The sequence below is a fragment of the Bactrocera tryoni genome, chromosome 2 (assembly GCF_016617805.1).
Source record: "Bactrocera tryoni isolate S06 chromosome 2, CSIRO_BtryS06_freeze2, whole genome shotgun sequence".
In the NCBI taxonomy this organism is placed as follows: domain Eukaryota; kingdom Metazoa; phylum Arthropoda; class Insecta; order Diptera; family Tephritidae; genus Bactrocera; species Bactrocera tryoni.
This window is the reverse complement of record NC_052500.1, coordinates 12,577,589-12,605,428: the sequence shown is the minus strand read 5'-3', so window position 1 is coordinate 12,605,428 and position 27,840 is coordinate 12,577,589. Positions and strand designations below refer to the sequence as shown.

Here is a 27,840-nt window from a genome sequence, read left to right as displayed (position 1 = left end):
AACGTGAAAGCTCCGAAAAAATGTTCGATATTCATATTGGTCATTCATTATAAAGTAAAGCCTTCATACAGATTAATATTACTTTCGTTTTGCATTAAAAAATTTGCACTCAAAGAAAGCTTTTGCAAACTTTCACTAGAGCTTTCGTCGTCAGTAAGTCAATCATAGTAAAATAAAACCATTTCCTTGATTGATATTAACTTAATTTAATAAGACAAAATGAAATGTGCTTGTGAGCTTACACTAAAGCTTTCATACACCATTTTGGTATATTCGTTAAGCTTTCTTTACGATTATAGTTTATTTGTCCAGTTCTAACAGTATATTTATTGAAAAAGAGCAAAAAGGTGAAAGCTCCGAGTCTTCGAAAAAAGCACCAAAACGATTTTTAGATTTTATGAAATAAATTATAAGTACTTATGAAATAAATTATAAGTACTGTTATATTGTAAGTACTTAGTAAAGTAAAACCCTCTGAAATCTGAAAACCAAGCTCATATTTTAATATAATTTTAAAGCAGTGTTGCCAGCTTTTCAAAATTTCGAAGTAAAATGCGGAAAATAAGGAACCCTTATAACTCTCTTTATTGTATTAGGTATTATTGACACATTCAAGATTTGAAAAATTAAAGAAATGTGAAGAAATCCATTCAAGTTTGAAAATCAGTACAAATTTAAGTTACCAACAACAAAAAAAAGCTTCAATTACTACCAACTCTCGGAAAATATAAAAATTTCATTGACATTTTTTTGTTGGCTTCGCCGAAAATGTGCCGAAAATATTTCCTGTACAGAAATCCACACATATTTTTGGCTGCAACTGAAACCCAATTTATCCCTCTGTAGCAGTCACTTGAGGGACGGTGTTGCACCCATCACCTTCGGTGTAAATCGATTTTTCTTTAACGACTTCACACACGAACGTTCAACACAACAAAAAAAGAGACGAAATACTAAGTGCGCACACAAAATAAAAATAATCGAAACACATGTAACAGAATACGGGAAAATGAAATGAAAAACATGACAACAAAAAAAGTAAAGTAAATGAAAATGAAATTGAAAGTGGAATTGTAAAAACGCCAAGTGATTTAGTACATGGCTGGCGTTTAGACAGCGACAAGACCGACGGGCACACGCTTAGCATGCACATAGGCGCACACCATAAAATACGCACACGCACGCTCGCACGTACGTCCATTTTTATTTGCCTACGTGTTGACATACGCATGCTTTTTATGACTCAGCCGCCTGTCCGAACCCCACTGGACGCTGAAATATGGCCTGCGCGGGGTGCTAGTGGCGCTTAGTACCGCGAAAGGATAACGCTTTAGTTGTTGTGTAGACGCCCTTGTAAATTATAACTCGAACAAATGTTGCAAATGGTCAAGCGTTTCACAACAGCGCTATTCGCATGTGAAGGCTCACAAACTTTATCTGACGTTGTTGGTATCGACCCTGTTGGGAATCAAATCGGCAACCATATAACCAATTTGTTTGGCTATATAGCATTGAGTGAGGGAGCAAAGGCTAAAAACAACCAGATTTGAGTAGGAATTGGTTGGTTAGTTAAAGAAAATCGCAAACGCTCCCAACTGAGCCGTAAATTTAAGGGGATTATTGTGGATTACCAAGCTAGACTGATCGATTGTCTCCGGCTTTACCTTAGTATAAAAGCACGGAAACCCATCTAGTGGGTACAGGAAGAGCTCAAGTGTGGAACACCAATAGGAAAAAACAAAAATAAATGGTAACTTAAACCAGTTTTTATATGTGTCGACTCCCCCATAAGATTAAGGAGTGAACCTCACACGGCTCTTTACTCACATCGGTCGAGGAAGCATTAATGCAGTTTATAGCATAACCTATACCACTGTTTTTCTTAGACTACAGATGCTTCAGAACCCACTCGAGGTTTTTACAATACTTTTCCGTGTCCTAACAATGCCACGGACCACCTATCAGTCCACCTTTTTACTGTTTTCTGACCCTTTATGTCCGAAAAGTCAAGCTATATCTACTTACTTCCTCCCTAAAGGTCTACTGAAATCCTCTATACATTTTTCAAATAATTCTTTTCCACCAAAGTCCATGTTTCTGCCTTAGCATTTCATGTTTGCTCTACCAGGCCACGTATGTACAGAGACCCTCCCATATACACATAAGTACATATAACTCCATATCCGTGTAGCGGGAATTGTAGCGGAACAAAAGCAACCGCATCAGCTCAGTCGTGCGCCAGAAAACCGTTATTTTTTACTCACCACTCATTGCACTACTTATTGTTTCTTTCTTCGACTCTACAAAACAAATGTGCTTGTCAATGTTGGAGAAAATGAAAAATTCCAAAACCAAAAACAAAAACACCACAAACCGCAGCTGTCACGGGAAAAAACTCAATACAGCAGAACAAATTGAATACGTTAATTATTGCCAGCCAGAGAGCGGAGTGCTTATGTAGAGCACTGGCGGGGTGCAACGCCCACCAGAAGTAGACAAAATTAATGAATGAGAAAATGTCAGAGAGAAATTGGAAATTATTTCACGAGTGCTACAGAATAATTAAAATTAAAAACAAACTTCAAGACAAAAATATATTTAGTCGCACTGCATGTAGATTTATTGGACAGGGCCCGTTCAAAACACCTGCAATTGCGGCGAGATTGGCTTTGCTAAGAGCCAGTAGTTCGGACGAGCTCTTACGGTTCACTTTCTAGAATCTTGCAGTCGCACAAATTCTGCTTGTTTAAAGGTCCACAGAGTAGCAAAAGGACTTCAGAAAACTCGGATGATATTTAGGGTGTCCTCCCTGGCGAGCTCATCGCCTTTGCAGTTGCCGGCCATTTTGCTTCCATACAAATCTTACATAGAAAAATGTTGAAGCTATTGCTAATGATGTCATGCTCCTTTATAAATTTCAAGCTCAGAGTCAGCGAGCTCAAAGCCAGTATAGCCGTTCGGTTATCCATATGAATGCACACCTCTCTGAAAGAAGTACTATATAACTACCGCTGTCTTGCTACCCACAAATCCCTCGCAAATGTGTAAGCAGAGAATTACCCGCCAGGTGAAGTTTCCGCGAAGCAGATGCGACTTTCTTTCTCTTGAAATTCATACTCGCTTAGAGAAGCTCGGTGTTAGAAAATATGTGTATGCCATTGATATCGATGATACCGATCGGCTATCGGAGTGAATGATCACCTCTCTGAAGGAAGCAGCACTTTGGAGTGGTATAACTACCGCCACCTAGAGAGCTTCCGGCAGAAGAAAGTACTATCCAACTGCATACCGAACCAAAATTAAGTTATCAGCAGCTGATATACGGATCAGTGTGACGTGGAATACCTTAAGAACTCGCAGGATCGCCAAGATCATGTGCAAGAGCCCCGAAGGAAACCACGCATGATTTTTACTCACACGGCCTAAAGGACAGCAATACGGTTGTTGATCTAATGATAGGTCCCAACCTACCGGCAACATATGCCAGACGGAGGAGATAAATTAAACTGAAGCCATTATCTGGCATTACTAAACACCAGTATGTCTATGTATGGCGTAACTACCGACCAACATAACTTAATCTAACCTTCCTCCGTATCTGATCGAACAAAACCAAGTCCTTGTAAGGAAAGCTTTTTTATTTGATAAAATATCCAAAATTTGAGAACGATTATGACCCGGTATGGTTCGGATCGAATCACTCTAGCATAATGTAACTTCCATGCAAACTAACTGATCACAATCAAAATAAAGATCTTTTTATACATACTCTTTCATGCCAGAAAAAATGCACCTGTCCAGGGTATTATGGCTTCGGTGCAGCTGAAGTTAACATTTTTTCTTCTTTTTATCTAAAAAAAGTAAAGCTTGATAAAGGTTCTGAAAGAAAAAAATGTGTTCAGAAAGAATTCAGTTCTTTTTCGTATAAAAATGTTTCATTCTCTCAGCGAAGAGGTCGCCTACTTATCAAACTAAGTTGAAATGTGCGTAAAAGCTTTCAAAGACACGCAACAATTTTGTACTTCACCAGGACGCATCTGCTCGTTCAGTGCAACCGAAGCAACACTTCGCCACTGCAAGTGCATGCAGAGAGCATAACTGCCAGCACTACTAACAACAAACAACTGTACCTAACTGCAACTCTTTACAAAATAAGCAAGTTGCTGAAGAATCCAATGCCGAGGCAAAAAACTTTTGCCAACTTTTAAAATGAAAGTCCCGACCAAATGCAATTCACCGAATTACGCCGCTTTGGCTGCCAACGCATAGCCCCAGCTCCAACTGCAGTGCCAGCGCGCGCTCAACTAAAGCTGACAGCTAAAAATCTAAGTCGGAAGCGCCAGCAGGCTGTCTTGCTGTCTTGTACCCGCACATAACTATCTCGGCCCGCGCTCTTTTGCCTCGCCATTTCTCGCCTTTTTATTTTTGTGATAACTCTTTTTCTTTATTTGTTGTCGTTGTTGTTTTTTCTCTGCTTTTGCGTGTAAACTTTTGTTTGAATTTGTTTGCAACTTTACACGCCAGCAACTTTGCACTTGCAGCAGTCTTAGACTAACAACAGCAACAATAACAATAACAACAACGGCAGCGGCAGCAAGTCAATGACTATTATTGCAATGGCAAGGAATAACAATGGGTGTAAAGTAAACAGCAGCAAAAGTAAAAGAAAACGACTCAATTGCAACAACTCTCGCAACAATGACAACAGCAATAACAATGCGAACCGACTTACGTCAATATGTAAGCAAGCGCGTAACAGGCGCGTTAACTGTAGCGTTGCCAGCGCTGACAATAACATTACAGCGCAAATTAAATTGCAACGAAATTACTTGCAGGCAACAAAATAAACGGTAGATGTTGCAACAAAACAAAAAACATATAGACGGTATACACAACCCCCGATTATGTTGCTACGCGCGGCGCATGAGGTCCCATGGGTAACAACTTGCAGCAATATAAACGCAATAATGGGGTAGAGCCCGCCTGTTAGGCCCCTGACGGTCCATTAACTCTCTGAAAGCATCAAGAGTATAACTTTATACTTTTCCATTGATGATTTTGTTAATATCTGTTGTTTTCGTTAGAGTTTTATGACAAGAACTTAAGCAGACTCTAATTAGATTACTTTTGACCTAGTCCTCATATTTTGGTCAAAGAAAGGTCATAAAGTTTAATGATAAAAGTGTTCAGATAAATAATCAGGTTATATAGTTTTAGTTATCTTTTATTTTCATCAAATGAATTGTATTTGTTTTGCAAGCCCTCTCTAGATACCAACTAGAGACTCGGGTCTTTGTGAAACCCAAAACTTTAAATAAGAATTACGGAGGTCTTAATTAACTATGTCAACCTATGAAATTAATAGAAACTATAGCATATCAATATTTTCTGCGCTGGAAGGTCGTCAGTATTTATAGCCGCCCTGAAAAAGTCTTGACGTCACACTTCTAAGCACTTTATCCCGAGAACAAATAGAACAAAACTCGAATGAACACAAATCCGCTTATGAAACTCCAACAAAGATGATCATTACTGATAAGCAGATTTTACCTTCGCAACTTCACCTCTGAAACCCTATACTCCTTGAATGAAATAAAAGGGAAAACCTTTGATTCCTTTAACCCGCAGCATGCGGCGTACTTCACCTGATTATTGCTCGGTGTGTTGCCTATGAATATCTAAACAATTCTGAACATACAGAAAAACCCCTTAGCAGGGATAATTCCAAACTTCAGAGTGTTTCCTGAAACCAGTACGTCATTTGGAGTACAAAGCAAGAATCTACTAAGTTCTAGACTTTCTTAACTGAAGTTGCTTATAGAGACTTTAGCAAAACATACAGTGTACTGAAAGTAGAGGCATTCTTTTGAAAAGCTATGTAAAACTAGAAAACAATCTAAGCGTTTCAGGTTTCTCTAGATTGTGGTGACAACTTCTGGCTCTTTAATTATTTATATCGATTTTAAACAGCCAAATCGCTACTGTATGGCACTGCAAATATCAAAATTTGAGATAGCCGATTTCCATTACTATCAATGGACTATCTTTTTGCTATGCGGTGGAAGAATCTTCATCCTAGTCTTCAGTCACCAATCACAATCTCACATCCTCTGCCATAAACCCAAACCTGAATTAAGTAGACATAGTGGGTGCACCAATAGGCTCAAAATTGCAGTTTTTAACTTGTTGCGAGATATACATAGTACTGACGTCTGACTGTAAAAATTTTTTTGGGAAAAAGATATCACAGCAAAATAGCACATTGAAATTTGACAGCTTCAATAATCCACAACCATTAATCTAAGCGTTTTCTCTTCTTTATCTCTTACTACTAATGGTTCTTTGGATCTCACGAAATAACGTTAGGTTAGCTTAGGTTAATCTAGTAGACCAATAAGCTACGAATAGACTAGTTTGGTTCTCTGCTATACCAGATGGAGTTCAGTTGCTAATTTCAAGAGGAGTAGCCATCCTTTAGGATGTCTGCGCTTGACGCAAATTTTAACAGATACTGCAGCCTCACTATCGACACCTCTTCCAGTGTATCATAAATTGCTTACAGTCTTGCCAATGCGCAACAATTGCACAATAGATGCTCCATTGTTTCCCAGGTATCCTGCTCTAAACATTTCTCGTTCTGTCAGCCCCATCCTGCGGGCATGTGTCGCCATCAGACGGACACCAGATATTATTCCACTCACGAAATAAATGTCTTGTGTAATTTCTCTATAATTTTAAGGCAAAATTAAGTACTTCTATTTAGGAAAAATAAAATGTATTTGAAAATAAAAAATTTCCTAGTAATGCCGAGAGTAGTTTATGGTAAAGGAAAACTGTTGGTTCCCAGGTCTTTAATCTGAAGTACAAAGCAATCCGTGATTAATTCAGCAAAAATCACGTTTTCTTGCGAAATTTATTATTTTTTTTTTTTTTGTAATTGCACTTAAGCACTTTTTGCTGTTCACTGGAGCCGACGAAAGCCATTCGCGCTCGAAGTAAACACTAGATATAATATTTCTGAATGTCTATCTTTATTGTTATTGTCGTAGCTGCTTACTATCTCTACTGCCAGTTTGTTATGTTTTTTTCGAACTCTTTTGCCTAACGCCAGAGTGCTTACACACACAGAGACACGTGTTTGCAAGACCACACATGCACTTTTATTTTGATTTCTATTTACATTGTTTATTTACTGGAGTAATTTTTCAATTTCTTCGTTCAATATTGTTTTCATTGTGAGTTGTTTGATTTTCGCAATTTTGCTTCTTCGTTTTTCCTCCACTGTCTGTTTTTTTTCTTCGATCGAATTTCACTTTGTAATTTTTCTCGCGCGTTGAACTATTGTGTGGCATTATTTGCTTTTAAGAGAAAATTGCAATTTCAAGCTACAACCCAAGCACTCAATGGCACATACATACATATGTATGTACATGTGTGGGTGTGTTTGTGTGTGGAAATGAGTGAGTGCTAAGTGAAAATGGCAGATAAGGTTTTCTTGCCTTGCGAGTGAGTTCCTAGAATACACGTACTCCTGTGTTGTGAATGAATTGTGGGTTTTCGTACAATAAACATACAATATAATTGTAAATTTAACGGTTTACAAGCAATAACAATGAAATTACGCTAATGTACAGATTTATTTATAAATTGAATGTTCAATGAAATCTGTTGAGAAAAAATTTTAGATATGGGATTTTTATAGCAATCCTAGTTAGCGGCTTTATTAAGAAAGCATATTAAATGTAGATTTCCCTTACCCAAAAACACAAATTTAAATCTGAAAATTAACACTGACAAGATGTGATGACTTCGACTTTGCTTATGACAATCATGAGTTTTACTAAATCAAAATAAAATCATAAATGTTGGTAATTTCGTTCCCATTTCGATAGAAACGAGGCAAGGAGGCTCCTTATGACGAGCTGATCGGCTTTCCAGCCTCTCAAAACGAGTCTGATGATGAAACATCTGCGTGCTATTTTTAGCGAGGACAGCACTACTTAACTAGCTTTGAGCGAACAGTTAGCGAGCTCAACGCTAGTATTGCCGGGCTGTCGAAGTGTAAGCTCACCTCACTGAAAGAGACTGTATTTTTTAACAGTACGTCTACCTCCACTTCTGTCTGAAAATGATCCGGTAGTCTACAACCAAGAATGACGGAGAACTCCTTTCGTAAAACTCTCTCTCCAACCATCCCTCCTAGCTGCGATCCAATCAATTAAAAACTCAATGAACCTCTTCTACAGCGAATCCTCCCAGTTTAAATCATCCCTTGTCAGTATGTGAGCAATGAAAAGCCACCACAAGTAGCCTCTTCGGCGAAGTGATACAAGTTTTCAAGAATTCAGTAGAAGTAGGAGCGAATTTTGGTGTGTCCTAGTTCTGATCCCTTCATAACCCAGTATCCCTGAGCCTTAGAACGCACTTCGCAGCAAGGCACCTGTCAGCAATGTCCAAGGATGCTATTTGTAAAATGACATTGAGAGCTATTGTAGTGTGATGATGATGAGTGCTGCTCTGTGGACACGTTTGAATTTCTTAGCACGTGTAGCCTTCTCCAGCGCCTCCAACAGTCAAATGTACTATAGAAAATTATTGTCTTAACCGCGGTTTTATGACTTTGTTGCTATTTGACTTTACTTTGGTAAGAGTTTCAACCTTTCCTTGTAGCTACTCTGCAGCAATTTAGGCCAACTGATGCTTTCCTTCATTTCTCCTCAATATTTGACCTCGTTGAAAGCTATTTATCAACGACAAGGTGTGAACAGGTTGAAGACGTGAGCCTCCAAATGAGGGAAGAGTCACATCAGAGTTCTTATGCCGTCTGGTAAAGAAAACCATTTCAGTTTTACATGGATTGGCGGCTAAGACGCTTCTTTTCAGTCAGTGAGATACCACGTTGAGTTATCTTTCGATTAGGTCATAGACGGTTTATGGAAATGTTCCCTTAACCACAAAAACAATGTCTACAACGTTTCCCGAGCTTTTTAAGCATGTCATTAGACACCAAAATCCAAAACCGTAGGAAAGCATCACGCCCTGCGCAGCGCCTGTTAACCTTTCGGGATGCCTTTGCACTACCAAACTCCGATAAGACCATTCTGTTGCAAAGAAGACTATATGTGAGGTATTTAAGGTGCAATTCAACCGCAAACATTTGTCGAGAGTTTTATACCACCTCTGGCGGTACACTGTTGAAGGTCCCCTTAATATCGACAAAGATGCCTACAGTAAATTCCTTGTACATAATGTCATAAGTGCTTCCTCCAGCCTTCACACTACATCATGCAAAGCAGGGTTGACCGACCAGCCTTTGATGAAGGCGTTCTGGACCCTTAACACTGCTCCTAAAAACAGATCCATAAGTCTCTCCACCGTTTTGAAAGGAAAGAAGTGTAGGCTGATGGGCCTGAAATTCTTGGCACCAACGTGAGAGCTCTTTCGGACTTTCGGTATAAAACGCACTTTAACTAGTCTCCTGGTCTTCGCTGTTTTAAACCATGCCTGAACTGAAGAAGTCAGAGGCTCAGGTATATGTATATGACTAAAAATTACTGAAAAACTGCAGCGCTGGTAGTTCAATTCGAATCCACTAGAGTAATTTAATTGGGCTTTCCGAGCCATATGTGTGTAACTCACCTCAATTTAAACGCCTAAGTTTCCCAAGCGAACTCTGCAAGTAAAGAAGAAAGAAAATACATAATTTTATGTGAAAACAGATATCTTTCAACACTTAATATGCCAAGTATTCACTTTATATAACTAATTACAATTTATTGCCAAATATTGCTGCCTTATTTCAAAAAATAAGAGAACACGAAGTAGAGTCGTTGATCAACCTGAACGAAAACAATTTTCCACTCCGTTAATTGAATTTTGCTCACTCAACTCACGACAACTTTTCTTCCTTTCTGTTTTCGTGTACAACAGGAATCAATTGCGAGGAAAACGTCGATGAATGCATGTCCAATCCGTGTCAAAATGGTGGACATTGTCGTGACCGGAACAATGGCTACACCTGCACCTGTCAGCCGGGCTACTTGGGCATCAATTGCGAAATCGATGTGGCTGTTTGCGAGACGGGTAAGTACGAGCGAGGCCAAATCGAGCGCACGTGCATGTCAAAAAATATAAAATTCAATTTTATTATCAAACCAAAATTCATGCACACACACACACACGCTTTTTACTTTCAATGAATATACACCAACTAATGTCCGCTTCACATTCAATCAACATTGTCACTCATTCACCATACTCACACACACAATTTCTGTCACATTGCAGGCACCGGCGCGCGTTGCCAGAATGGCGGCGAATGTATTGAAGGACCTGGCCTGGAGTTCTCTTGCGAATGTACTGCCGGCTGGCATGGACGCATCTGTCAGGAAGAAATCAACGAGTGCGAATCGGCGCCGTGTCAGAATGGCGGTGTGTGCGTGGATAAACTGGCGTCGTATGTGTGCGCCTGTCCGATGGGCTATACGGGGAACAATTGCGAGGAGGAAATACTCATTTGTGCGGACAATCCGTGTCAGAACAATGCGCTCTGCCTGATGGAGGAGGGCATACCGACCTGCTATTGTGTGCCCGACTATCATGGCGAAAAGTGCGAGTATCAATATGATGAGTGCCAATTGGGACCGCGTTGCATGAACGGTGGCGTTTGTATTGACGGTGTTGACACGTTTTCATGCTCATGTCCACCGCTGTTGACGGGCATGCTCTGCGAGTGTCTAATGATTGGCGAAGATTCGTTAGATTGCAATTATACGGTGAGCATATCAACACTGCCACCGACAACAATAATACGACCAATTACACCGACGGCTGCTGCACCCGTAACGACGACAATGACAGCGGAAATGACACCGCATGTGTCCGCCGCACCGGTGATGACAACAACAACAGCAGCGCCAGGTGGTGCAGTATCAGTGTCCACCTCCGCAGAGACCGAAGAGACCGAGGAAGAGGCTGGTGCGGGTGTTGGCGCAGAAAAAGCCAAACCACCACCTGAGACGGCCACTACAGCAGGCAGCGCCACATCCATTTCATCGGAGGAAAAGCCGCATACCACGGAGGCATCACGTTCGTATACAGCTGAGTCGGGTAGTAGCGTTGAGTCGTCCTACTCCTCCGAAGGTAGTGCGTCGGTAGAAGGCGGTACATCCGACGAGTATACGACGCCCTCGCATGTGGATGCTAGTAGCGCTGAGGAAGGTGTGCCCACGACGGCCAAAACTACAATAAGTGCCGCAGGCTCAGACTACACGCCTGGCTCATCTGCAGTTTCGAAAAGCGCGGAATCGGATGAAGGTCCAGCCATCACTTATTCCACACGTCCACCATTCAAGCACTATGTTACCACCATCGAGACCACATTTTCCATTGACTACTCCACTGCAAGACCCACCTCTTTGCGGCCAACGCCTTCGATATTCTTCCCCAGCAGCACAGTGCATATATTACCAGACCTACCTGGCAAACACATTCCCACCGAGTACCCTGAGTATCCGGACCAGGATATGACTTCGCCACATCGTATAACCACCACGGTCGCGCCATTCTTTACCGAATACCCCGAAGTTGCAGTCACCACACGTTACAAAGACTTTACCAGCAAAGACTTGAGTATGATAACAACCGGCCGACCAACAACATATCCCTCAACACCGCCATCGTTGACATCCACCATTGTGCGTATTGGCAGCACTTTGCAACCCCAACCCGGCGGCGAAATTGCGCCATCAACTGTGACGCCGACAACCGGTGTGCCCGCGGAACGACCAGACGCGCACCATCATCATCATCACCATCACCACCATCACCACAGCACACATGCGCCACCAACCAGCGTTGAGGAATATACACAACCGCCACAAACCACACAGACGCACATCTATCCGCACTTGACGACGCATACCACCGAGCATACGCATTACCACACCACACATCGACATCATTATGAAGGTGCGCCAACCACTGTGTCAGCGCCATTGCCAACGACTGCCGAGGTTACTACAACACAACCATTATATACCGACGATTTGGTTAGCCACACCACAACGCCACGCCCTGCTGCAACGCCGGCAGTGTCGGTGCCGTTACCAACAACTCTTGCGCCCGAGTCAGAATCTGCGGAGACTACACAACCACCGCCACCACAACCAACCATACCGCCAACAGAACCATCAATACCCGCCGCGCCATTGCCAGTAACAACGCTGCCGCCACCACCATTACCACCGTCAACGGCAACACCAACCGTGGTGGTCACATATCCACCACCGACGGAACTGGCGCCTGCTCCCGGCACACCCGCATCGGCATACACCACCTCACCACCGGCGCCAACTACCACCGTGCCAATCTACAGCACCTATGCGCCGCCAAGCAGCAAACCCGTCACCACAACAGTGGCCAGCAGCGAGGAAGTGGAGAGCGCCAATACGGTGGCCACGGGCGTTGAAACGGGCATAGCACGCGGCGGCGCGACGCTTGTTGGTGGCGCCGGTGGCGTTGATAATACCACCGAAGTGGATTGCATAAAAATGGGCTGCTATAATGGCGGCACTTGTGTCACGACGTCGGAGGGTTCACGGGTAAGTAACTGGAAAAAGCATATGCGTCTGTGTAGTTAATAGCCTAAAGCACATTAACGGTCTGCCGAAGTAATGAACGCCATTACAGACGGCAACTGCGTCAGGTTATTACTTTGAAGGCTAAGGGATTAGCGCATATGGGAAAAGGTATGAAGCTGCCGCGCAGCTTATTACATATGCTTAATGCTTGTAGGTGGGTTTGTATTGAAGCTTTGATGCTCACGTTTGTAAATACTATTTAAATTGAGCCCACTTCGCTTGGAACAAAATCAAATCCAAGGTAAACGCATTAGCATTTATCATCAACCATCAACCCTTGATACTCCGAAAAGTAGGTTCTTAGACACCTCTGACACGACTTTTCTCTTGTACCGGATAGTTGTGGTAGTTGTAAAGTAGTTGTAGGAAAGATTTTTTTTTTGAAAAGTAGATTCTGAGACACCTCTAAGAAAGTCTCTGCGAGTATGAATTTTTAATTGTATTAAATCTTTCTTTCAACAACTTGGAAAAATATCTATAGCATTAAGCTACTTCAGTAACATTCTTCATATCGGAATGGAAACGAGTTGGATCCCCGTTGTCCTTTTGCGTTCTATCACTGCGCAGTGCATCTTGCCGCAGTCATAGGGATTCCAACTGAACATTTTCCAATAGTAAACGGACACTAATTGTAGAATTTTTATGAAAGAAGGTCAGGTGGAGCTATCCAGGCACTCCATTGTCCAGCCTTTGCAAGACTGACATTAAAAAATCACTACAATTATATATTCGGCGATTCAGGAGACATAGCCTAAACTGGCATTACCGCCTCAACAATTTAGTGATCAGCACAAAGCTCTTCGTCGATTTATGATCAGTTTTAATAGAAGTTTTAGGTATTAAGGCGGATCAGTTATAACTTGTCGGAATGAGATCTCTATTGGGGTTACTATAACATATAGCTGGCATACAAAATGAAGGATCGGATTCAAGTGCTTGTATTGACAGCTTTTTCATTGGTGGAGATATTTTCACGAGTGAGTTATTTCTTACGGTAATGATACAATACCCGAAGAAATTGTTCAAATCGAGTCGCTATAGCCTTTAGCTGCCAAGCAAGTTAGCCAATCAAAGTTTTTGTAAGTAATCTTTCTAAAGAATATGAGATCTTTGGTGCAATTATCGTTTTTCTTCTTTTTATCACCATTTTGTGGTGTGGTTTTAAACTGGTCCTAAGTTGTCCACGATAACTTCGGACTTTCAGATATAAACTTGTCAGTATATAATATATATAAAATGTGTATATGCCAACTGTGTTACATAGTCGGCATATATTTTATAAAAGCCCACTTAAACCTAATAAGGCGATTTTAGTTGACTTTATATCGATTTATGATAACTGAATGAAATTAGATTGAGAAGTTGTATCAACATCAGTGTTACATATAACAAAAGAGCGGTTGATGTGACGTTAAGTCTCCCAACCTTCAGCCTCCTCTAAAAAGTATGATGATTATCACTTCACATCCATTCTTTTTCGCTTTAATTAGGTGCTGTATAGAATTTCATACCGTTACTAATTAATTTAATATAAATTGAATATTATGCCAAATATAGTTCTCCACAGAAATTTGTTGATAGAAATATTTTTTTTTATTTTTTTCTTCCTGCACTGACAACAAAAGTTTGTACACATGTACAACGACACACATAACAATTTGTTACATACAATTATGAAGGCATTGCTTTAAAACGTCGTCATTAGTAACACGTATACGTGCGTTTAGTGAAAGGCCTCGTCAGTGCATTTGTAAAATCCATGTCAATTGAAATTAATTCTTTTGTTATGAGTCAATAAAGTCTTCAGTGACAGTAATTCAATCAATTATGGTCACCTCACCGTTAGCAATACATTTAAATCTCACTCATAATTAATTTGCAAATAAATTAATATAAAGCTGTTGTTGGTTTTTTTAATTGTTTGTTGTTTTGTAGGTATGTCATTGAATACAACATTAATTAAATTATCATATATTATGCACAAAATTGATATTCTAGCCGAGAGTGCAACTCAATATTTTGCGCTTCAGCATGTAAACAAAATTGTGACCACAGGAAATAGTCATATTGGCTTCGGTTGATCATCATCATTTACTGGATAAAATTTGTCAATGCAAATATTTCAAAAATATTTTATACGAAGAAAATATAATTATTTTATTTTTATATAGAAATGTGGTAAACAAGGATTTTATAAATAGTAACTTTATTGAAAATCTCTCCAAAGGGTTCAAACTAATAGATCAAAGTCAAGTGCTTGCATGAATAACTTTTCTAGTCGACAAGATATCTTTACAAAATTTGGTACGTGTTCCTAAAAACGGCAACGTTATAAGTTACGAAGATATTGTTCAGATTGGACCATTGTAGCATGGAGCCGCCATACAAACTGAACGTGAAAATTATGTCGTTGTATGAAAAACTTTTTTATTTGACAAGGTATAGTCACGAAATTTGGCGTGGGTTATAAGCCTAGTCAGTGCTATAATATTCGAAGAAATTGTTCAGATCGGCCTACTATAGCATATGGCTACCATACAAATTGACCAACCAAAATCAAGTCATTGTGGGGAAAACGTTTTTATTTTACATGATGTGTATAACAAATTTCGTACAGGTTATTTTCCAAGGCAGCGCTATAATCTCCGCCGTTATTGCGTTGATCGGGCCTGATACAGCTTATAGCTGACTGATTAAAAAAATTTATTTATACCCCTTATAGTATAAGGAATACAGCTGTGTAGGGTATTAAGGTTTCGCTGTTGCTGAAATTAATTATTTCACTTATTTTTAGCACAATTCGAAATTATTACGATGTATGCATCGCACAAGTGATAATTAGGTAGAGGGTTGCGTATACGCCGTGTCAAACGATCGTTCAAATGTGAACTTGCGCCTAATGTTACAAAAATTAAATATGTATATGCGTATACAAATGATGAATTTAGGAAAACTATATATTATATTCAAAATTAAAAACAAAATATTAAAATTATTATAATTATTACAATTAAGATTACAAAAGGCATATGGCACTTCTCAGCTACATACAAATATAAATGTAAAAATCAATCCTGGACCACTTGTTTGTTACTGTTTTTACAAAAAAAGGATTTAAATCAAAATGTTCGCCATTTATTGAGACTCAATTGGCTTTAAACCACCACCTTTGATAATTTCAAATTTTCTGCTTCAATTCACAAGCAATGCAAACTGGTGGCGTTGCCAATTAATATGCGCAATTTTACTTTAGAACTTAACGGTAAACTTAACACTATATACAACTGCAGCGCAAATACACGTGCCACTGTAACGGTATACGTCCGCAAACTACCTTTGATGAGCTGATTTGCATTTAACGGTTGTTTACACCGCAAATACCACAACAACACTGACATTTAATAAATGAGGGCGTATTTAACGCAATTAACGGCAAAACTTAAACAACAAAAACTCCACAACAACAACAACATAAAACAAACTTTTATTTTAAAGCAACAGCAACAACAATAGCAACAACACAAAGCCAATGAAGCAGCGCTGGCCAATTAAAGTCGCTTCTTTTGTTGCATGAAATTATTGTGAATTCACGGAGCATTTTTCAGCTCTCTTCACCCTCATTATATTATAAAAAGTAGTATGTGCTTAAAAATTTCCGTTTAATTACGCAATTCGCACGAGCATATGTATTCCCTTTGGCTGAGTTATGCAGGTTTACAAAAAGCTGTTTGCTTATATTATTAAGTATGCACATATACACATACATTTAAAGAATTTAATTAATATGTTATTTTTAATAAACTCGAGCAGTCATTACTTTGCGCTGGAATGTGGCAGTAGGTTTCAAGTCGATGTTCACGTCTATTCTCTAGCAAGGTTTCCCACCATCTGCGGAGTGTTAGCTTAGTTTCAAACCCATATGAAGCAAATATGTTTAAACCTTGGCTGACCCGGTGTTTTCTGGTTTCAAAAGGAATATAAGGAACCCACTTTTATGGAAGAAATTGGCATTTTACATAAAAGAAACTTTCTCATCACGACAGACAGTCGCGAAATGTAATATCAAGTGAATATTATTTTTATATATTTGTTTGGCAGTATCTTTCATGATATTATTTAATAAGCTCTAACAACAAAAACTTTGCCATGTAATATGGCAGCAAGATTCAAATCGACTTTCTAATGTATTTGTTAGCAAAGTTTACCACCACCTTTTGCAAAATGTTAGCGCAGTTTCAAACCCACATGATGAAACTAAGATGAAACCTTGAAAGATTCGCTATTTTCTGGTTTCAAAAGAAACTTAAGGAACCTGCTTTGACAAAAGAAATTGCATTTAATATCACGGGACAAGTGATGCGGGACAAATGCACAAAAAATGCTCCATTGTTTCCCTGGTGCCATACTCTAGACATTTCCTGCAGTCTTCTCGTTCGTTCGTTCAGTTAGTATTCCGATCATGTTCCTACAGTCTGTTCTATGGTAGAGACAAATGTTAGGAGAAACATTTTAGTAGAAAATTATACACGATAGTTGGCGCTGCAGTCAAGTGATTGGTACAAATTATATTTAACGATTGAATGCTGTGTTTCGCAAGCAGGAAAATCATTTAGATTAAAACAAAAAGTCAAAGCTGCGAATTAGCATGAGATTGCGCAAGAAACTCGAATTCTGGATTGAAGTAGCACACCAGGCATGAAACACTATTTATCATAGTGACTCACTCCCTGTAATTTCCGAATAATTTTGTAATCGCAGTGATGCTATCTAGCCACCTGTCCCGTTATAACTTGCGTGTTTTCGCTGTAGAAAGCCATGAAAGTTCTTCGTTTGTGATTCGGCGAAAAACATTGTTTATCAACTTGTAGTTCAACTCAATTAAGAGAAAAATGAGTTGGCTCAACTCGTTAGTGGCAGTAAGACCCACGTGCGGGCAGCATAACGTTTGCACAATCATTCCAGCTATTAATAAAAATACTGGAAAGTGAGCAGAAATATAACATTACAGGATTACTTTCTAAAGAAATTTACCTCTTAAGTGGCCTTAAAGTTATTCGACTGAAAGCTTAATCGACAGCTAATCGCGGAATACTACGAGCTCATGCATACTCAAACTCATACATGCGACAAATGAGCTGTTCAAGATATTAAAGTAAAGTAAAAAAATATTTAAATTATAAAGAACAAGAAAAAACGGCTGCACCGAAGTTATCATACCCTTCACAGGTGTATTTATTATAGCTTAAAAGGGTATCACAAGATATTTAAGTTTTTTTTTAACGAGCAGTTTGTATGCCAGCTATATGCTATAGTAGGCCGATCCGAACAATTTCTTTGGAGATTATAGCTTTGACGAAAAGTATAACCCATGCGACATTTCGTGACCAAATCTTGTCAAATACAAAATTTTCCATACAAAGACTTGATTTGGATTGGTCAGTTGGTATGGCAGCTATGTATTATAGAAAGCCAATTTGAACAATTCTTTCAGAGATTATATCATTGTCTTGGAAAACGATTTATGCGAACTTTCGTCATGATATCTCATGAACTAAAAGAGTTTTTTATACAAGCACTTAATTTTGATTGGTCAGTTTGTATGGCAGCTATATGCTATAGTAGTCTGATATCGGCGATTTTGACAAATAATCAGCTTTTTGAAGAAAAAAGTGCGTTTGCAAATTTTCAAAGCTATATCTACAAACTGAGGCACTAGTCTGAATATATACAGACAGAAAGGCGGACATCGTGAAGATGATTAAAAAACATTATAAATTTGTGAAAAATAGTTGTTAGTAGTCAAGAAGCGAAAAATTAACCTTTTTTAGGTAAGAATTGCACCGCAATTGCTTTAAAAGTAAAATCCAAAGCATAAAACTGCAGGCTTTGTATGCACTTTAATATTTACGGAAGCATACTTTAAATCTCAAACACAGTGCAGGCAATAGCAAGCACACGAATTTAATTTTCACAGCATTTATCTGCTAGGCGAAAGTTTACAAGTAAAAAAAAACATACACTACACACACACATACTTTAATTTTTGTGTGTGAGCGCTTGATAAGCTGACAGCTACCTGCCACCTGACTGCCGCTGCACATGACACTTTAGGAACTTTTTCGCATGTGGTAGTGTGTGAAGCGCCGCTAGTTTGCATATGCAAAGGCAGCTTTTATACACCATAAATCCACACATACAAGCGCATACAAAGGTGCATGGCTCGCTGTGTGCATGCATTAACCTTTTAGCACCGTTTGAATTGAGTGGCGAGTGCGAGCGAGCTCACGAACACTGCGACCATTTGTGTCAAAGTTTTCGCCTACGACCTGCCCACTGACATGAACTCCGCTGGCTTGCCACTTTATTTTTCATAAGTAATTAAACTATCAGCATGACAGAGAGGCTGGACCAGAGGCCCGACGCAACGCAACACGCGCAGCGATTGTACGCAGCGGTTTGCGATTGAGTATGCCACAGCTTTATTGCAACCATATTAAATAGCCTCCTTCAAAATTTTTTTTATTTTATTTTTTAATTTTTTTTTTTTTGATATTTGTTATAATTTTTTTTTATTTTTTCTTAGTTTTTCTTTTATTTTTTTAATTAGTTTCTTTTTTTTTGCATTTTTTTTTTTTTTCATATTTGTTTAAAGCAAAAGTTGTAGCTGCGACTTCAGCGAACACAGAGTCAAGCAAGTTGTCGACAATGTTGTCACTTTCGCAAAGTAGTTGACGCCTGCTGAGCCCACAACCGAATTGTGGCAAGCAGCGCTCGCATATTTGTGCAGTCGCTTAATGTCACAGGTACAATATACGCCAACACACGCATATATGTGTGTGTGTGTCGGTGCGCAAAGGTGACCTTGCGGCATAAGGCTGACAAACAACGTGGCAACAACAACTTTCCAAAGCTGCAGCGACATTAGTGTTAGCTTTTGTTTTATTATTGTTGTTGTTGTCGTACCCGCTGTTGTATCTGTCTCCCTGTAGGCCTGTGCCGAAGTGCACTTGCCACCACCACGTCAAGCGCTTTGTGCGCACACACTCATATTTGCATGCACCTGTGTGCCAGGTAGCAACGCGCTTGTGTGTGTAATTCCATTATCTTGTGGCATTAAGTAAGTTCTTTTGCCGCAGCGCACTTTTAAGTCAACTTTAATTTGAACCACAAAAAGTTTGTTGCATAAAACAGCAGCCCGTAAGTAAGTGGCTTGCAACACAGCGCATAAAGCCAAGTTGCACAAACGTGTGTCTCCAGCGTATGTGTTGAATAGTTATGTGTCAACGCATGTTTGCGTGTTTGTGTGTATTTTTACTTAACTAAAAACCTACGTACCCTGGCGATTTCTAACTGTTTACTAACACTAATGCTTACGACACACACAACAGCCAGCAGCAACGGTAAACAAACACATCGGCAGGCAAGTGCAGAAATCAGCTACTTCCATGAGGTTTGTTGTTGTAATAAATATGCGGTATGCACTGTGGGTGAGAGTTGCACGAAAACTGCTATAATTTATTGGCAATACTCACTGATAATGCAAAGTGAGGAAAAAAAAAATATTTTTAAAATTAAAAAATATTAAAAAAATGTTTTTAAAAATTTAATAAAAAAAACTTTTAGAAATTTAATCCTTTTAATAATTTAAAAATAAAATTTTGAAATATTCTTTTAATAAAATAAAGTTTTAAAACAGATTAAATTTTTAAAATATATTTTTAAAAAATAAAATTTTAAAAGGATTAAATTTAAAAAAATATTTTAATAATTTAATAAAAAAAAAAACTTTTAAAAATTCAATCCTTTTAATAATTTAAAAAAAAATTAAATGTTTTTTTATAACATATAATTTCAAAACGGATTAAATTTTTAAAATTTTTTTTTATTAATAATTTTATATTTTATTTAAAAAGAAAATATTTTTAACAATTTTGAATATTAAAAAAACTCTAATTAATTCTCACAAGCTATTCCAACAATTCATAAGTGTTTCAATTGCTTTGAGGTTGCCACGCTTTCAAAAAAATGCATTCAAATTTCTAGGTCTGTGAAAGGCATTAGCATTTCACAAAAATTTGTAAAAAGCAAACTTCGTCATAAAAATATTATAATATTTTACAGAGTTGCCACCCGACTTTAGGCAAATATTTAAAAACAAAATTGGGAAAAAAGTTAAAAAAAAAATTAAATTGAAGTCGGCACACAAAAATTCTAATCGTTTCTAACACTCAAATACAAGTGTTTAAAATGCTACAAGGTTGCCACATCTTGCAAAAATTCTAATTAAAATCCTTAAATGATTAAAATGCTTAAGTCAATTTCAATAGTAAATGAAACATCTTGGTTACAAGAATAATATTTTACGGAGTTGCCAGCTGACTTTAGGCAAATGTTTGAAAGCAAAAATTGCAAGCCCCGATTTTTTTTCAAATGGGGTGCATAACAATTTTAAATCGTTTCTAAAGCTCAAACACAAGTATTTAAATTGCAACAAGGTTGCCACACTTAAAAAAATTGTTAAAATAATTTTTTTACAAAAATAACATAAGCGAATAATTTCGTTATAAGACAAATATTTGATAATGTTGCCAACAGACTTTAGGTCAATGTTATCAGTAAAAAGTTGAAAAAACAAATCAAAAATGTATTGTATTGAAGTGTGAATACAAAAATTTCAATAGTTTCTACTTTATTAGGTATTAAGCTGAGCTGGTGACATATTTAATAATAATTATTATTTTATTAAAAGTGCTATAACTTAGCTTATCATCAATAATGCTACTGAAATCGATTCATATTTCATGCTGAGCCGACAAATTCTGTGTTACTCATACGTCAGGGGGTACCATATGTATGCTCACTTGATGTACATTATGATAAATAATTTATAAGAAATTGTAAATAAAACTCAAAAACTTTAATTATTCATCAATATCCCCACCAGATGTAACACTCTTATGCAAACGATTTTTCCAGTCCTCGATACACTTTTCATAAGCACTTTTGAAGATGGCCTTTAGCTTCTTCAGCGCATTTTGTTTAATATCTTCGATCGACTGAAAACGACTGTTTTCGACGGATATTCTCATATAAACGCCTCACTACGCCCAAGTGGAGCTCCTTATTGAACATGTCTCCCTCCAGAACAAATTCATGAAGCACCAAACCACGAGTATCGAAAAAAACAGAGAGCATCACCTCTCGCACCATTTCGATGATTGTTAGCTTCTTTGGATGTCAAACTCATAAGCCCATATCTCATCGGCAGTTATAATGCTCACAATGTATATCAGCAACTTTCACATCGAAGTATAGGATTCTTGTATTAACAAACAGCTCTACTTAATCATTTTTAAATTTGGCACAAAAAATGTTTATAAAATATTTAAAGCAGCCAACATGGTATTAAATTACCATAAACATGCAAACTACATATGTATGTATAAGTACATAAAAATGAGATTCAAAGCTTTAAAACACTTGACTTTGGTAGGAAGGGAGCTAAAAGCATATGTTTACTAATACATAAATTTATATTATATATATACATGCTATATGCGAATGTATGTAACAAGTTATATACGTATGTGTGCGTGTGTTTATATGTTTTTATTTACTATATAAATCATTTATGCGTCTATATACAACTCATCCCCACATATGAATATCTCATATGTTACGTATACGCACTGTCGACTGAAAAAGTATAAAAACTTTTGGCATCAAATTATGCATACATATATGCAACAGCATACATTCAAGCAAACTACCAAACTAGTGTACAGTAGTATAGCGACTACTTAAAACTATACCCTCCTCACTTAAGCGCACAGTAATAAAAAACGTCGCCTTGGCATAAAGAAACTGAAATAAAAGCACGAGCGTTTGTGTTGCTGTATTATGTTGTTAAAGTGTGTGTGTGCAGCGCCACTCACACACACACGATCGTACCTCAAATTATTATGTCATTAAAGAATTTTTCATTGTTTATTTGTTGTAATTTGTGGCAAGCAGTCACTGAAGTGGCAGGGCTAGTAGTGGCAGAGCAAGAGAAAGTTTAGCGACAGTTTGGCAAACCACAGACAAATATGCTGGCAAACAAATAAACCTTTAAACACACACATAGGTATATATAAATATGTGTGGTATACACAAGTTAACAGTAATGTTGCAAAATTGCACAATGGAATTTACTGCTTTAATAGTTTGGACTTTTCTGCGGAACTTCGACGATTGGACCCAAGCGCAAGTGTAAAATGTGTATTTTAGCAACACAACCACAGTTTTAACAGGCAGCTTTTTAGAAAAAAAAGACTTTTACAGAAACAAAAAAAAAAATACAAAAACAAAAAAGTTTAAATTTGTTGTTATGAGCACAAAACTTTGTGCGGAGAGGAATGAAAAAATCTCAAAAAAAAGAATAATTATACTAACGAACACCCAAAATCTCTTCACTAATACTTTTTTAAATATTATGAAAAAAATTATAATATTTTTCTATTATTTTCTTAACAATTGCAGTGCGTTTGCCGCTTTGACCGCCAAGGTGCACTGTGCGAGTTACCCATCATCATCAAGAATGCCGCCTTCTCCGGCGATTCATATGTGTCGCACCGCATCCACAAGGACATACCACACCATGAGTCATTGGATTCGGTGCTGCCAATGCATGTACAACTGAAGGTGCGCACACGTGCCACAAACGGTCTGATAATGCTGGCCGCTGCTCAGGGCACCAAGGGCGGTCACTATATGGCGCTGTTCCTGCAGAAGGGCCTATTGCAATTCCAATTCTCATGCGGTTTGCAAACAATGCTGCTCAGCGAGCTGGAGACACCGGTGAATACGGGCAATGAGATAACAATTAGAGCAGAGTAAGTACTGATGAAGCATATTTGCAACATATTTTTGTACTAATGTATGTATTTATACTTCTATATGGTAAAAGTATAATATACAAACTTTATCTCATTACAATTTTGAAGTAAAAAATGTAGCATATATTAAGGCGCTCTTCTGCTGAAATGGCATTATGTTATATATACATATAATGTAACGTAGTCATAATTACAAAGATCCAACGAAAATATTTTTGGCGTGGCCAGATCGTCAAAACGAATCAACAATTCAAAGTTCTAAAAATTATTTGTATATCTTTAGGCGTCGATTATTTTTTTATTCATAGAATAGAAATGTCACAAACACAAAGAGACAACGAAAATTTGCAAGTGTCGCCAAATGACGTACAGACCATCTGCAGTTCAAAGGTTTAAAAAATATTAGAATATTTTTAGGCGTAAACCAGTTTTTACCTATAATAGAACCAATAAAATATTTTATTTTGCATATTTTTAGGGAGCGATCACCTTTTTCATATAACAGAGATGTCATACTCACAACGAAAATTTACTAGTGTAGACAGATCGAGTATAAAAGATCAGTAATTTAAAGTTTCAAAATTATTTGCATACTTTTAGGCGGCATTTTCATATAATGATAATAATAATATTTGCATATTTTGAGGCGTAAAAATCTTAGATAAAATAATTATTAAAATTTAATATTATTTTGGAACTCCAATGCCAATTTCCTCCTTTTTGGCGTTTTGCTAAAATTTCTTATTATATTTTCGATTTTAAAAGGAGTACCCAAAATTTCTGTACCTTGATATTAACTGAAATGCTTTTTGCCTTCCTACCCCACTTCTCGAGCCTTTCCATTAAATTCTCTAAATTGAAGCTTCTTCTTCGTGAGACATTTTCTTATCATAGAAGAAACAGAGCAGCCAAACTTCGCACTCACCTTTGAGTAATTCGACTACTTAGCCACTGTCAGCAAACAATGTAAACCCACTAGCGTAATAGCACTTAAACCAACAATAACCACACACACACACATTCCCACATGCATACATGTATATTTCGTGCATACTCAGGCAGTCAAGCCGATTGAGTAACCGATGGCAGCACCATTCGGCAGACAAATCAATGCAAATACTTGGTGGTCGTACACATACAACAACAACACCAACAATCATAACAATAACTACAATGGTAGCCGAGGTAAAGGCAAACGTCAAGGCAAAGACGCGAGCCAAAGCCACCTAAGCAACGAGGACGAGTGCCAGGACAACTGTTATCGCGCTATAATTATCGTAATTGCGTGCACACAATAATGACTCTTGAGGAAGTCACCCCACTCCATGCCACGCTGCGCTGTGAGCGAACGATTGGAGGGAGCGCTCGGAGTGAAAGCATTGAGAGGTTGATAGGAAACACCGCCGAAGGACATCATTTCGGCGTGAAAGCTCATTAAGGCTAAAAGCGGTAATTTCATGAATGAGAATGCCCTTCCGCTTCCGTTGGCGCAACGCGCATCTATTTACATACCGTTATATCTAACGGTGTGAAGGGAAGTGTGGAAGGGGCTGCACTTACTACAACATATTCTAGGTTTGCCGGTGGGGATATTTATTTTCTTGCTTTCTCCGCATCTCCCCTCATTCTATTTGCGTTCTGCTTTTTGCCTTACGAATTTCCTTTGACTAAATAAGTGTTTACCCGTGTTAGTTTTATTAGTTCCATTTGCTTTCCTACTTATTTCTCTATTTTCGATATTCGTTAAATAGTCCCCGGCGAGCAATAAAAGTGTGGTTTGTGTCGTGCGTACTCCTTTTTTACAAGCTTGAAGAGTGCATTATCCACTAAGGATTTGGCAAGCCATAAAGTATATGCGCCGTAATAAAAGTGCACATACACATACACATAAATATGTATGTGTGTGTTATATGCATATACATATATGACGTGCTGGCATTTATGTCCACACTGCTATACATATATGTGTTCGTATTTATGTGTGCGTTTGTATGCTTGCTCATATCGCCCCGAGTCGAATGCTCTTAAACTGCCGTCTGGCATTATTATCGTTGAGCCTGAGTGCTGGCATTAGTGGGGCAAAATGGTCAAGTGCGCCTTGAGCCAAAATGTTCAAATAGTGTACTCAAGTAATGCACTTCAAACGGTTATTATCTCCCATACACACATATGCACGGCTGCAAGTGATATTTACTTGCGCTTGTGTTTGCCATTATAAGTTCGACTGTGTGTGTGTTTGCTATTTGAGCTAGCAATAATATATTAAACCCATTCGATGTCATTAGATTGACTAATAGTAAAGAAGGCAGAAAAATCGAATGTGAGAACATCTAACATTTTATGAGACTTTTACAACACTTTGACTTGACTGTTATGTTATATGACAGAGCGCCGAAAAGTAGGCAACTATTAAATCGTTTTCTTATATTTTATGCGAAATAAAGTTTTATGGAATAGAATTATTACAGAGAATTGCTGAATAAGGCTTAAACTGCAGCGCATTTTCAACCAAACAACGAACTAAGGTTTAAGATACAAATTATGGACATTTTTCTTACGGGGGTATTCTAGTCCAGAAAATAAATCGCCTACTAGTTCCTCAGTTTTTGAAATTTTGCTCATTCCTTCTCCTCCCCATAAATCTACTAATTTGTTGGAAACACCAATATCAACGAACTATAACGTACAGCTGCCACACAAACTGACCAATCAAAACCTAGTTCTTGTATGGAAATCTTCTTTATTTCAGAAAATTTCTTCACGGAATTCGATACGAGTTATTTTCTAAGACTAAACGACAATCTCGGAAGAAAGTGTTTAGATCGGATCACTATAACATATAGCTGCCACACAAAATGAATGATAGGAATCAAGTTCTTGTATGGAGAGCACTTTTATTTAAAGAGATATCTTCAAGAAATTCGGCACACACTATTCTCTAAAGCAACGGTGAAATCTCCGATGAAATTGTTCAGATCGGATAACTATAGCATATAGCTGTCATACAAAATGAACAATGGGAATCAAGTTCTTGTATGGAGAGCTCTTTGATTTGAAGAGTTATCTTCAAGAAATTTGGCATGCATAATTATTTTAAGCAATAGTATAATCTCCGAAGAAATTGTTCAGATCGGATAACTATAGCATATAGCTGTCATACAAAATCAACGATAGGAATCAAATTCTTGTATGGAGAGCTCTTTAATTTAAAGAAGTATCCGCAAGAAACTATGTGTGTATTATTGTCTAAGTGTACAGCGCGATTTCTGAAGAAACTATTCAAATCGAGTCACTGTAGCATATAGCTGCCGTACAAAATGAACTTTTAATAGCAGGTTTTGTTATGCATTCTTTTGTATTTGTGAATTGCCGTTTTTCCTTGCTTTAATTGAAAAAAAAAATATTTTCTATTTCATTCAAATTTTATTTTTAATATTTTTGTTTTTCCTATTATTGCTTATAATTATTTTATTTTTTTATCTTCACTTTAAATTAACTTATTTCAAATATATCTACACTTTCATATTAAATGTGCTGCATAAGCGTTTTTACGATTATATAGCTAAAAATACGTGCCATCTTCGCTTTTGGTTCATTGAATGCTTATGGCCTTTTACGTAAATTCGTCAGCACGTGGCAAAATGTGCATTTTCGCTCCACATGAAACGACGGTCAACGAGTTTAGCACGAAATACGCATTACCAAAGCACTCGGCAATTTATAGCTCGTAAATAGGCAAATAAATACGTAAACTACTGCCACTAATACATACACACACACACTTTCGTATGCTACACTTTTTACGCACTTATGCGCACTTGCAGGCTCTTGACTCGCCCATTTTCGCCTAATTTCCGATATTACGGTGCTCACTCACTCAGCTGATCATTTGCGGCGCCTTTGCTAGGGTCCTTTTTGGTCATGGCCAACAAACCATGTAAGTTGGCTTATTGCACTTGAACAGCGCTTGGCTGGTGGGCCAAAGTGAAAGTGGTGGCCTGATGTGCGGTTGAATCAATAAAATCATAAAAAACGCGCACACTCACACACATTTATAACTTGTTTTGGAATACATATATGTAATAAATACATATGTTAGTGAAGTGGCGTACAAATATGCTTCCTATAAAATATGTGTTTTTGAGTTATTAAATGCTCATTCAAGCTCAAGTGCTGGGTCAAGTGCTGGGTCAAGTGTAGTATTTGTGTATGTTTGTAATATATAGTTTACATACAAAGAAGAATATACATATATATGTACTCGTATGCATACATATGTATATAGCATAAACATAATTGCTTTTATGGTGAAAAATCAAATA

At 37.9% G+C, this 27,840-nt stretch overlaps 2 protein-coding genes across 6 annotated transcripts in view; one reads left to right on the top strand and one right to left on the bottom strand.

Annotated features, from left to right (window-relative positions):
- The window catches only part of LOC120767392 (protein eyes shut), a 147,627-nt gene that overhangs the window by 91,680 nt on the left and 28,107 nt on the right, over positions 1-27,840 (top strand). For all 3 annotated transcript variants that reach the window (XM_040093407.1, XM_040093406.1, XM_040093405.1), the window contains exons 4-6: positions 9,931-10,083; positions 10,288-12,602; positions 23,163-23,515. In XM_040093407.1, the coding sequence (XP_039949341.1) occupies positions 9,931-10,083; positions 10,288-12,602; positions 23,163-23,515 (2,821 nt within the window). The remainder of the gene's footprint in view (positions 1-9,930; positions 10,084-10,287; positions 12,603-23,162; positions 23,516-27,840) is intronic.
- LOC120767393 overlaps positions 1-27,840 on the bottom strand; it is a 156,647-nt gene that overhangs the window by 103,006 nt on the left and 25,801 nt on the right. For all 3 annotated transcript variants that reach the window (XM_040093409.1, XM_040093410.1, XM_040093411.1), the window contains one exon: positions 9,640-9,673. The gene's annotated coding sequence lies outside the window, so the exon portion shown is untranslated. The remainder of the gene's footprint in view (positions 1-9,639; positions 9,674-27,840) is intronic.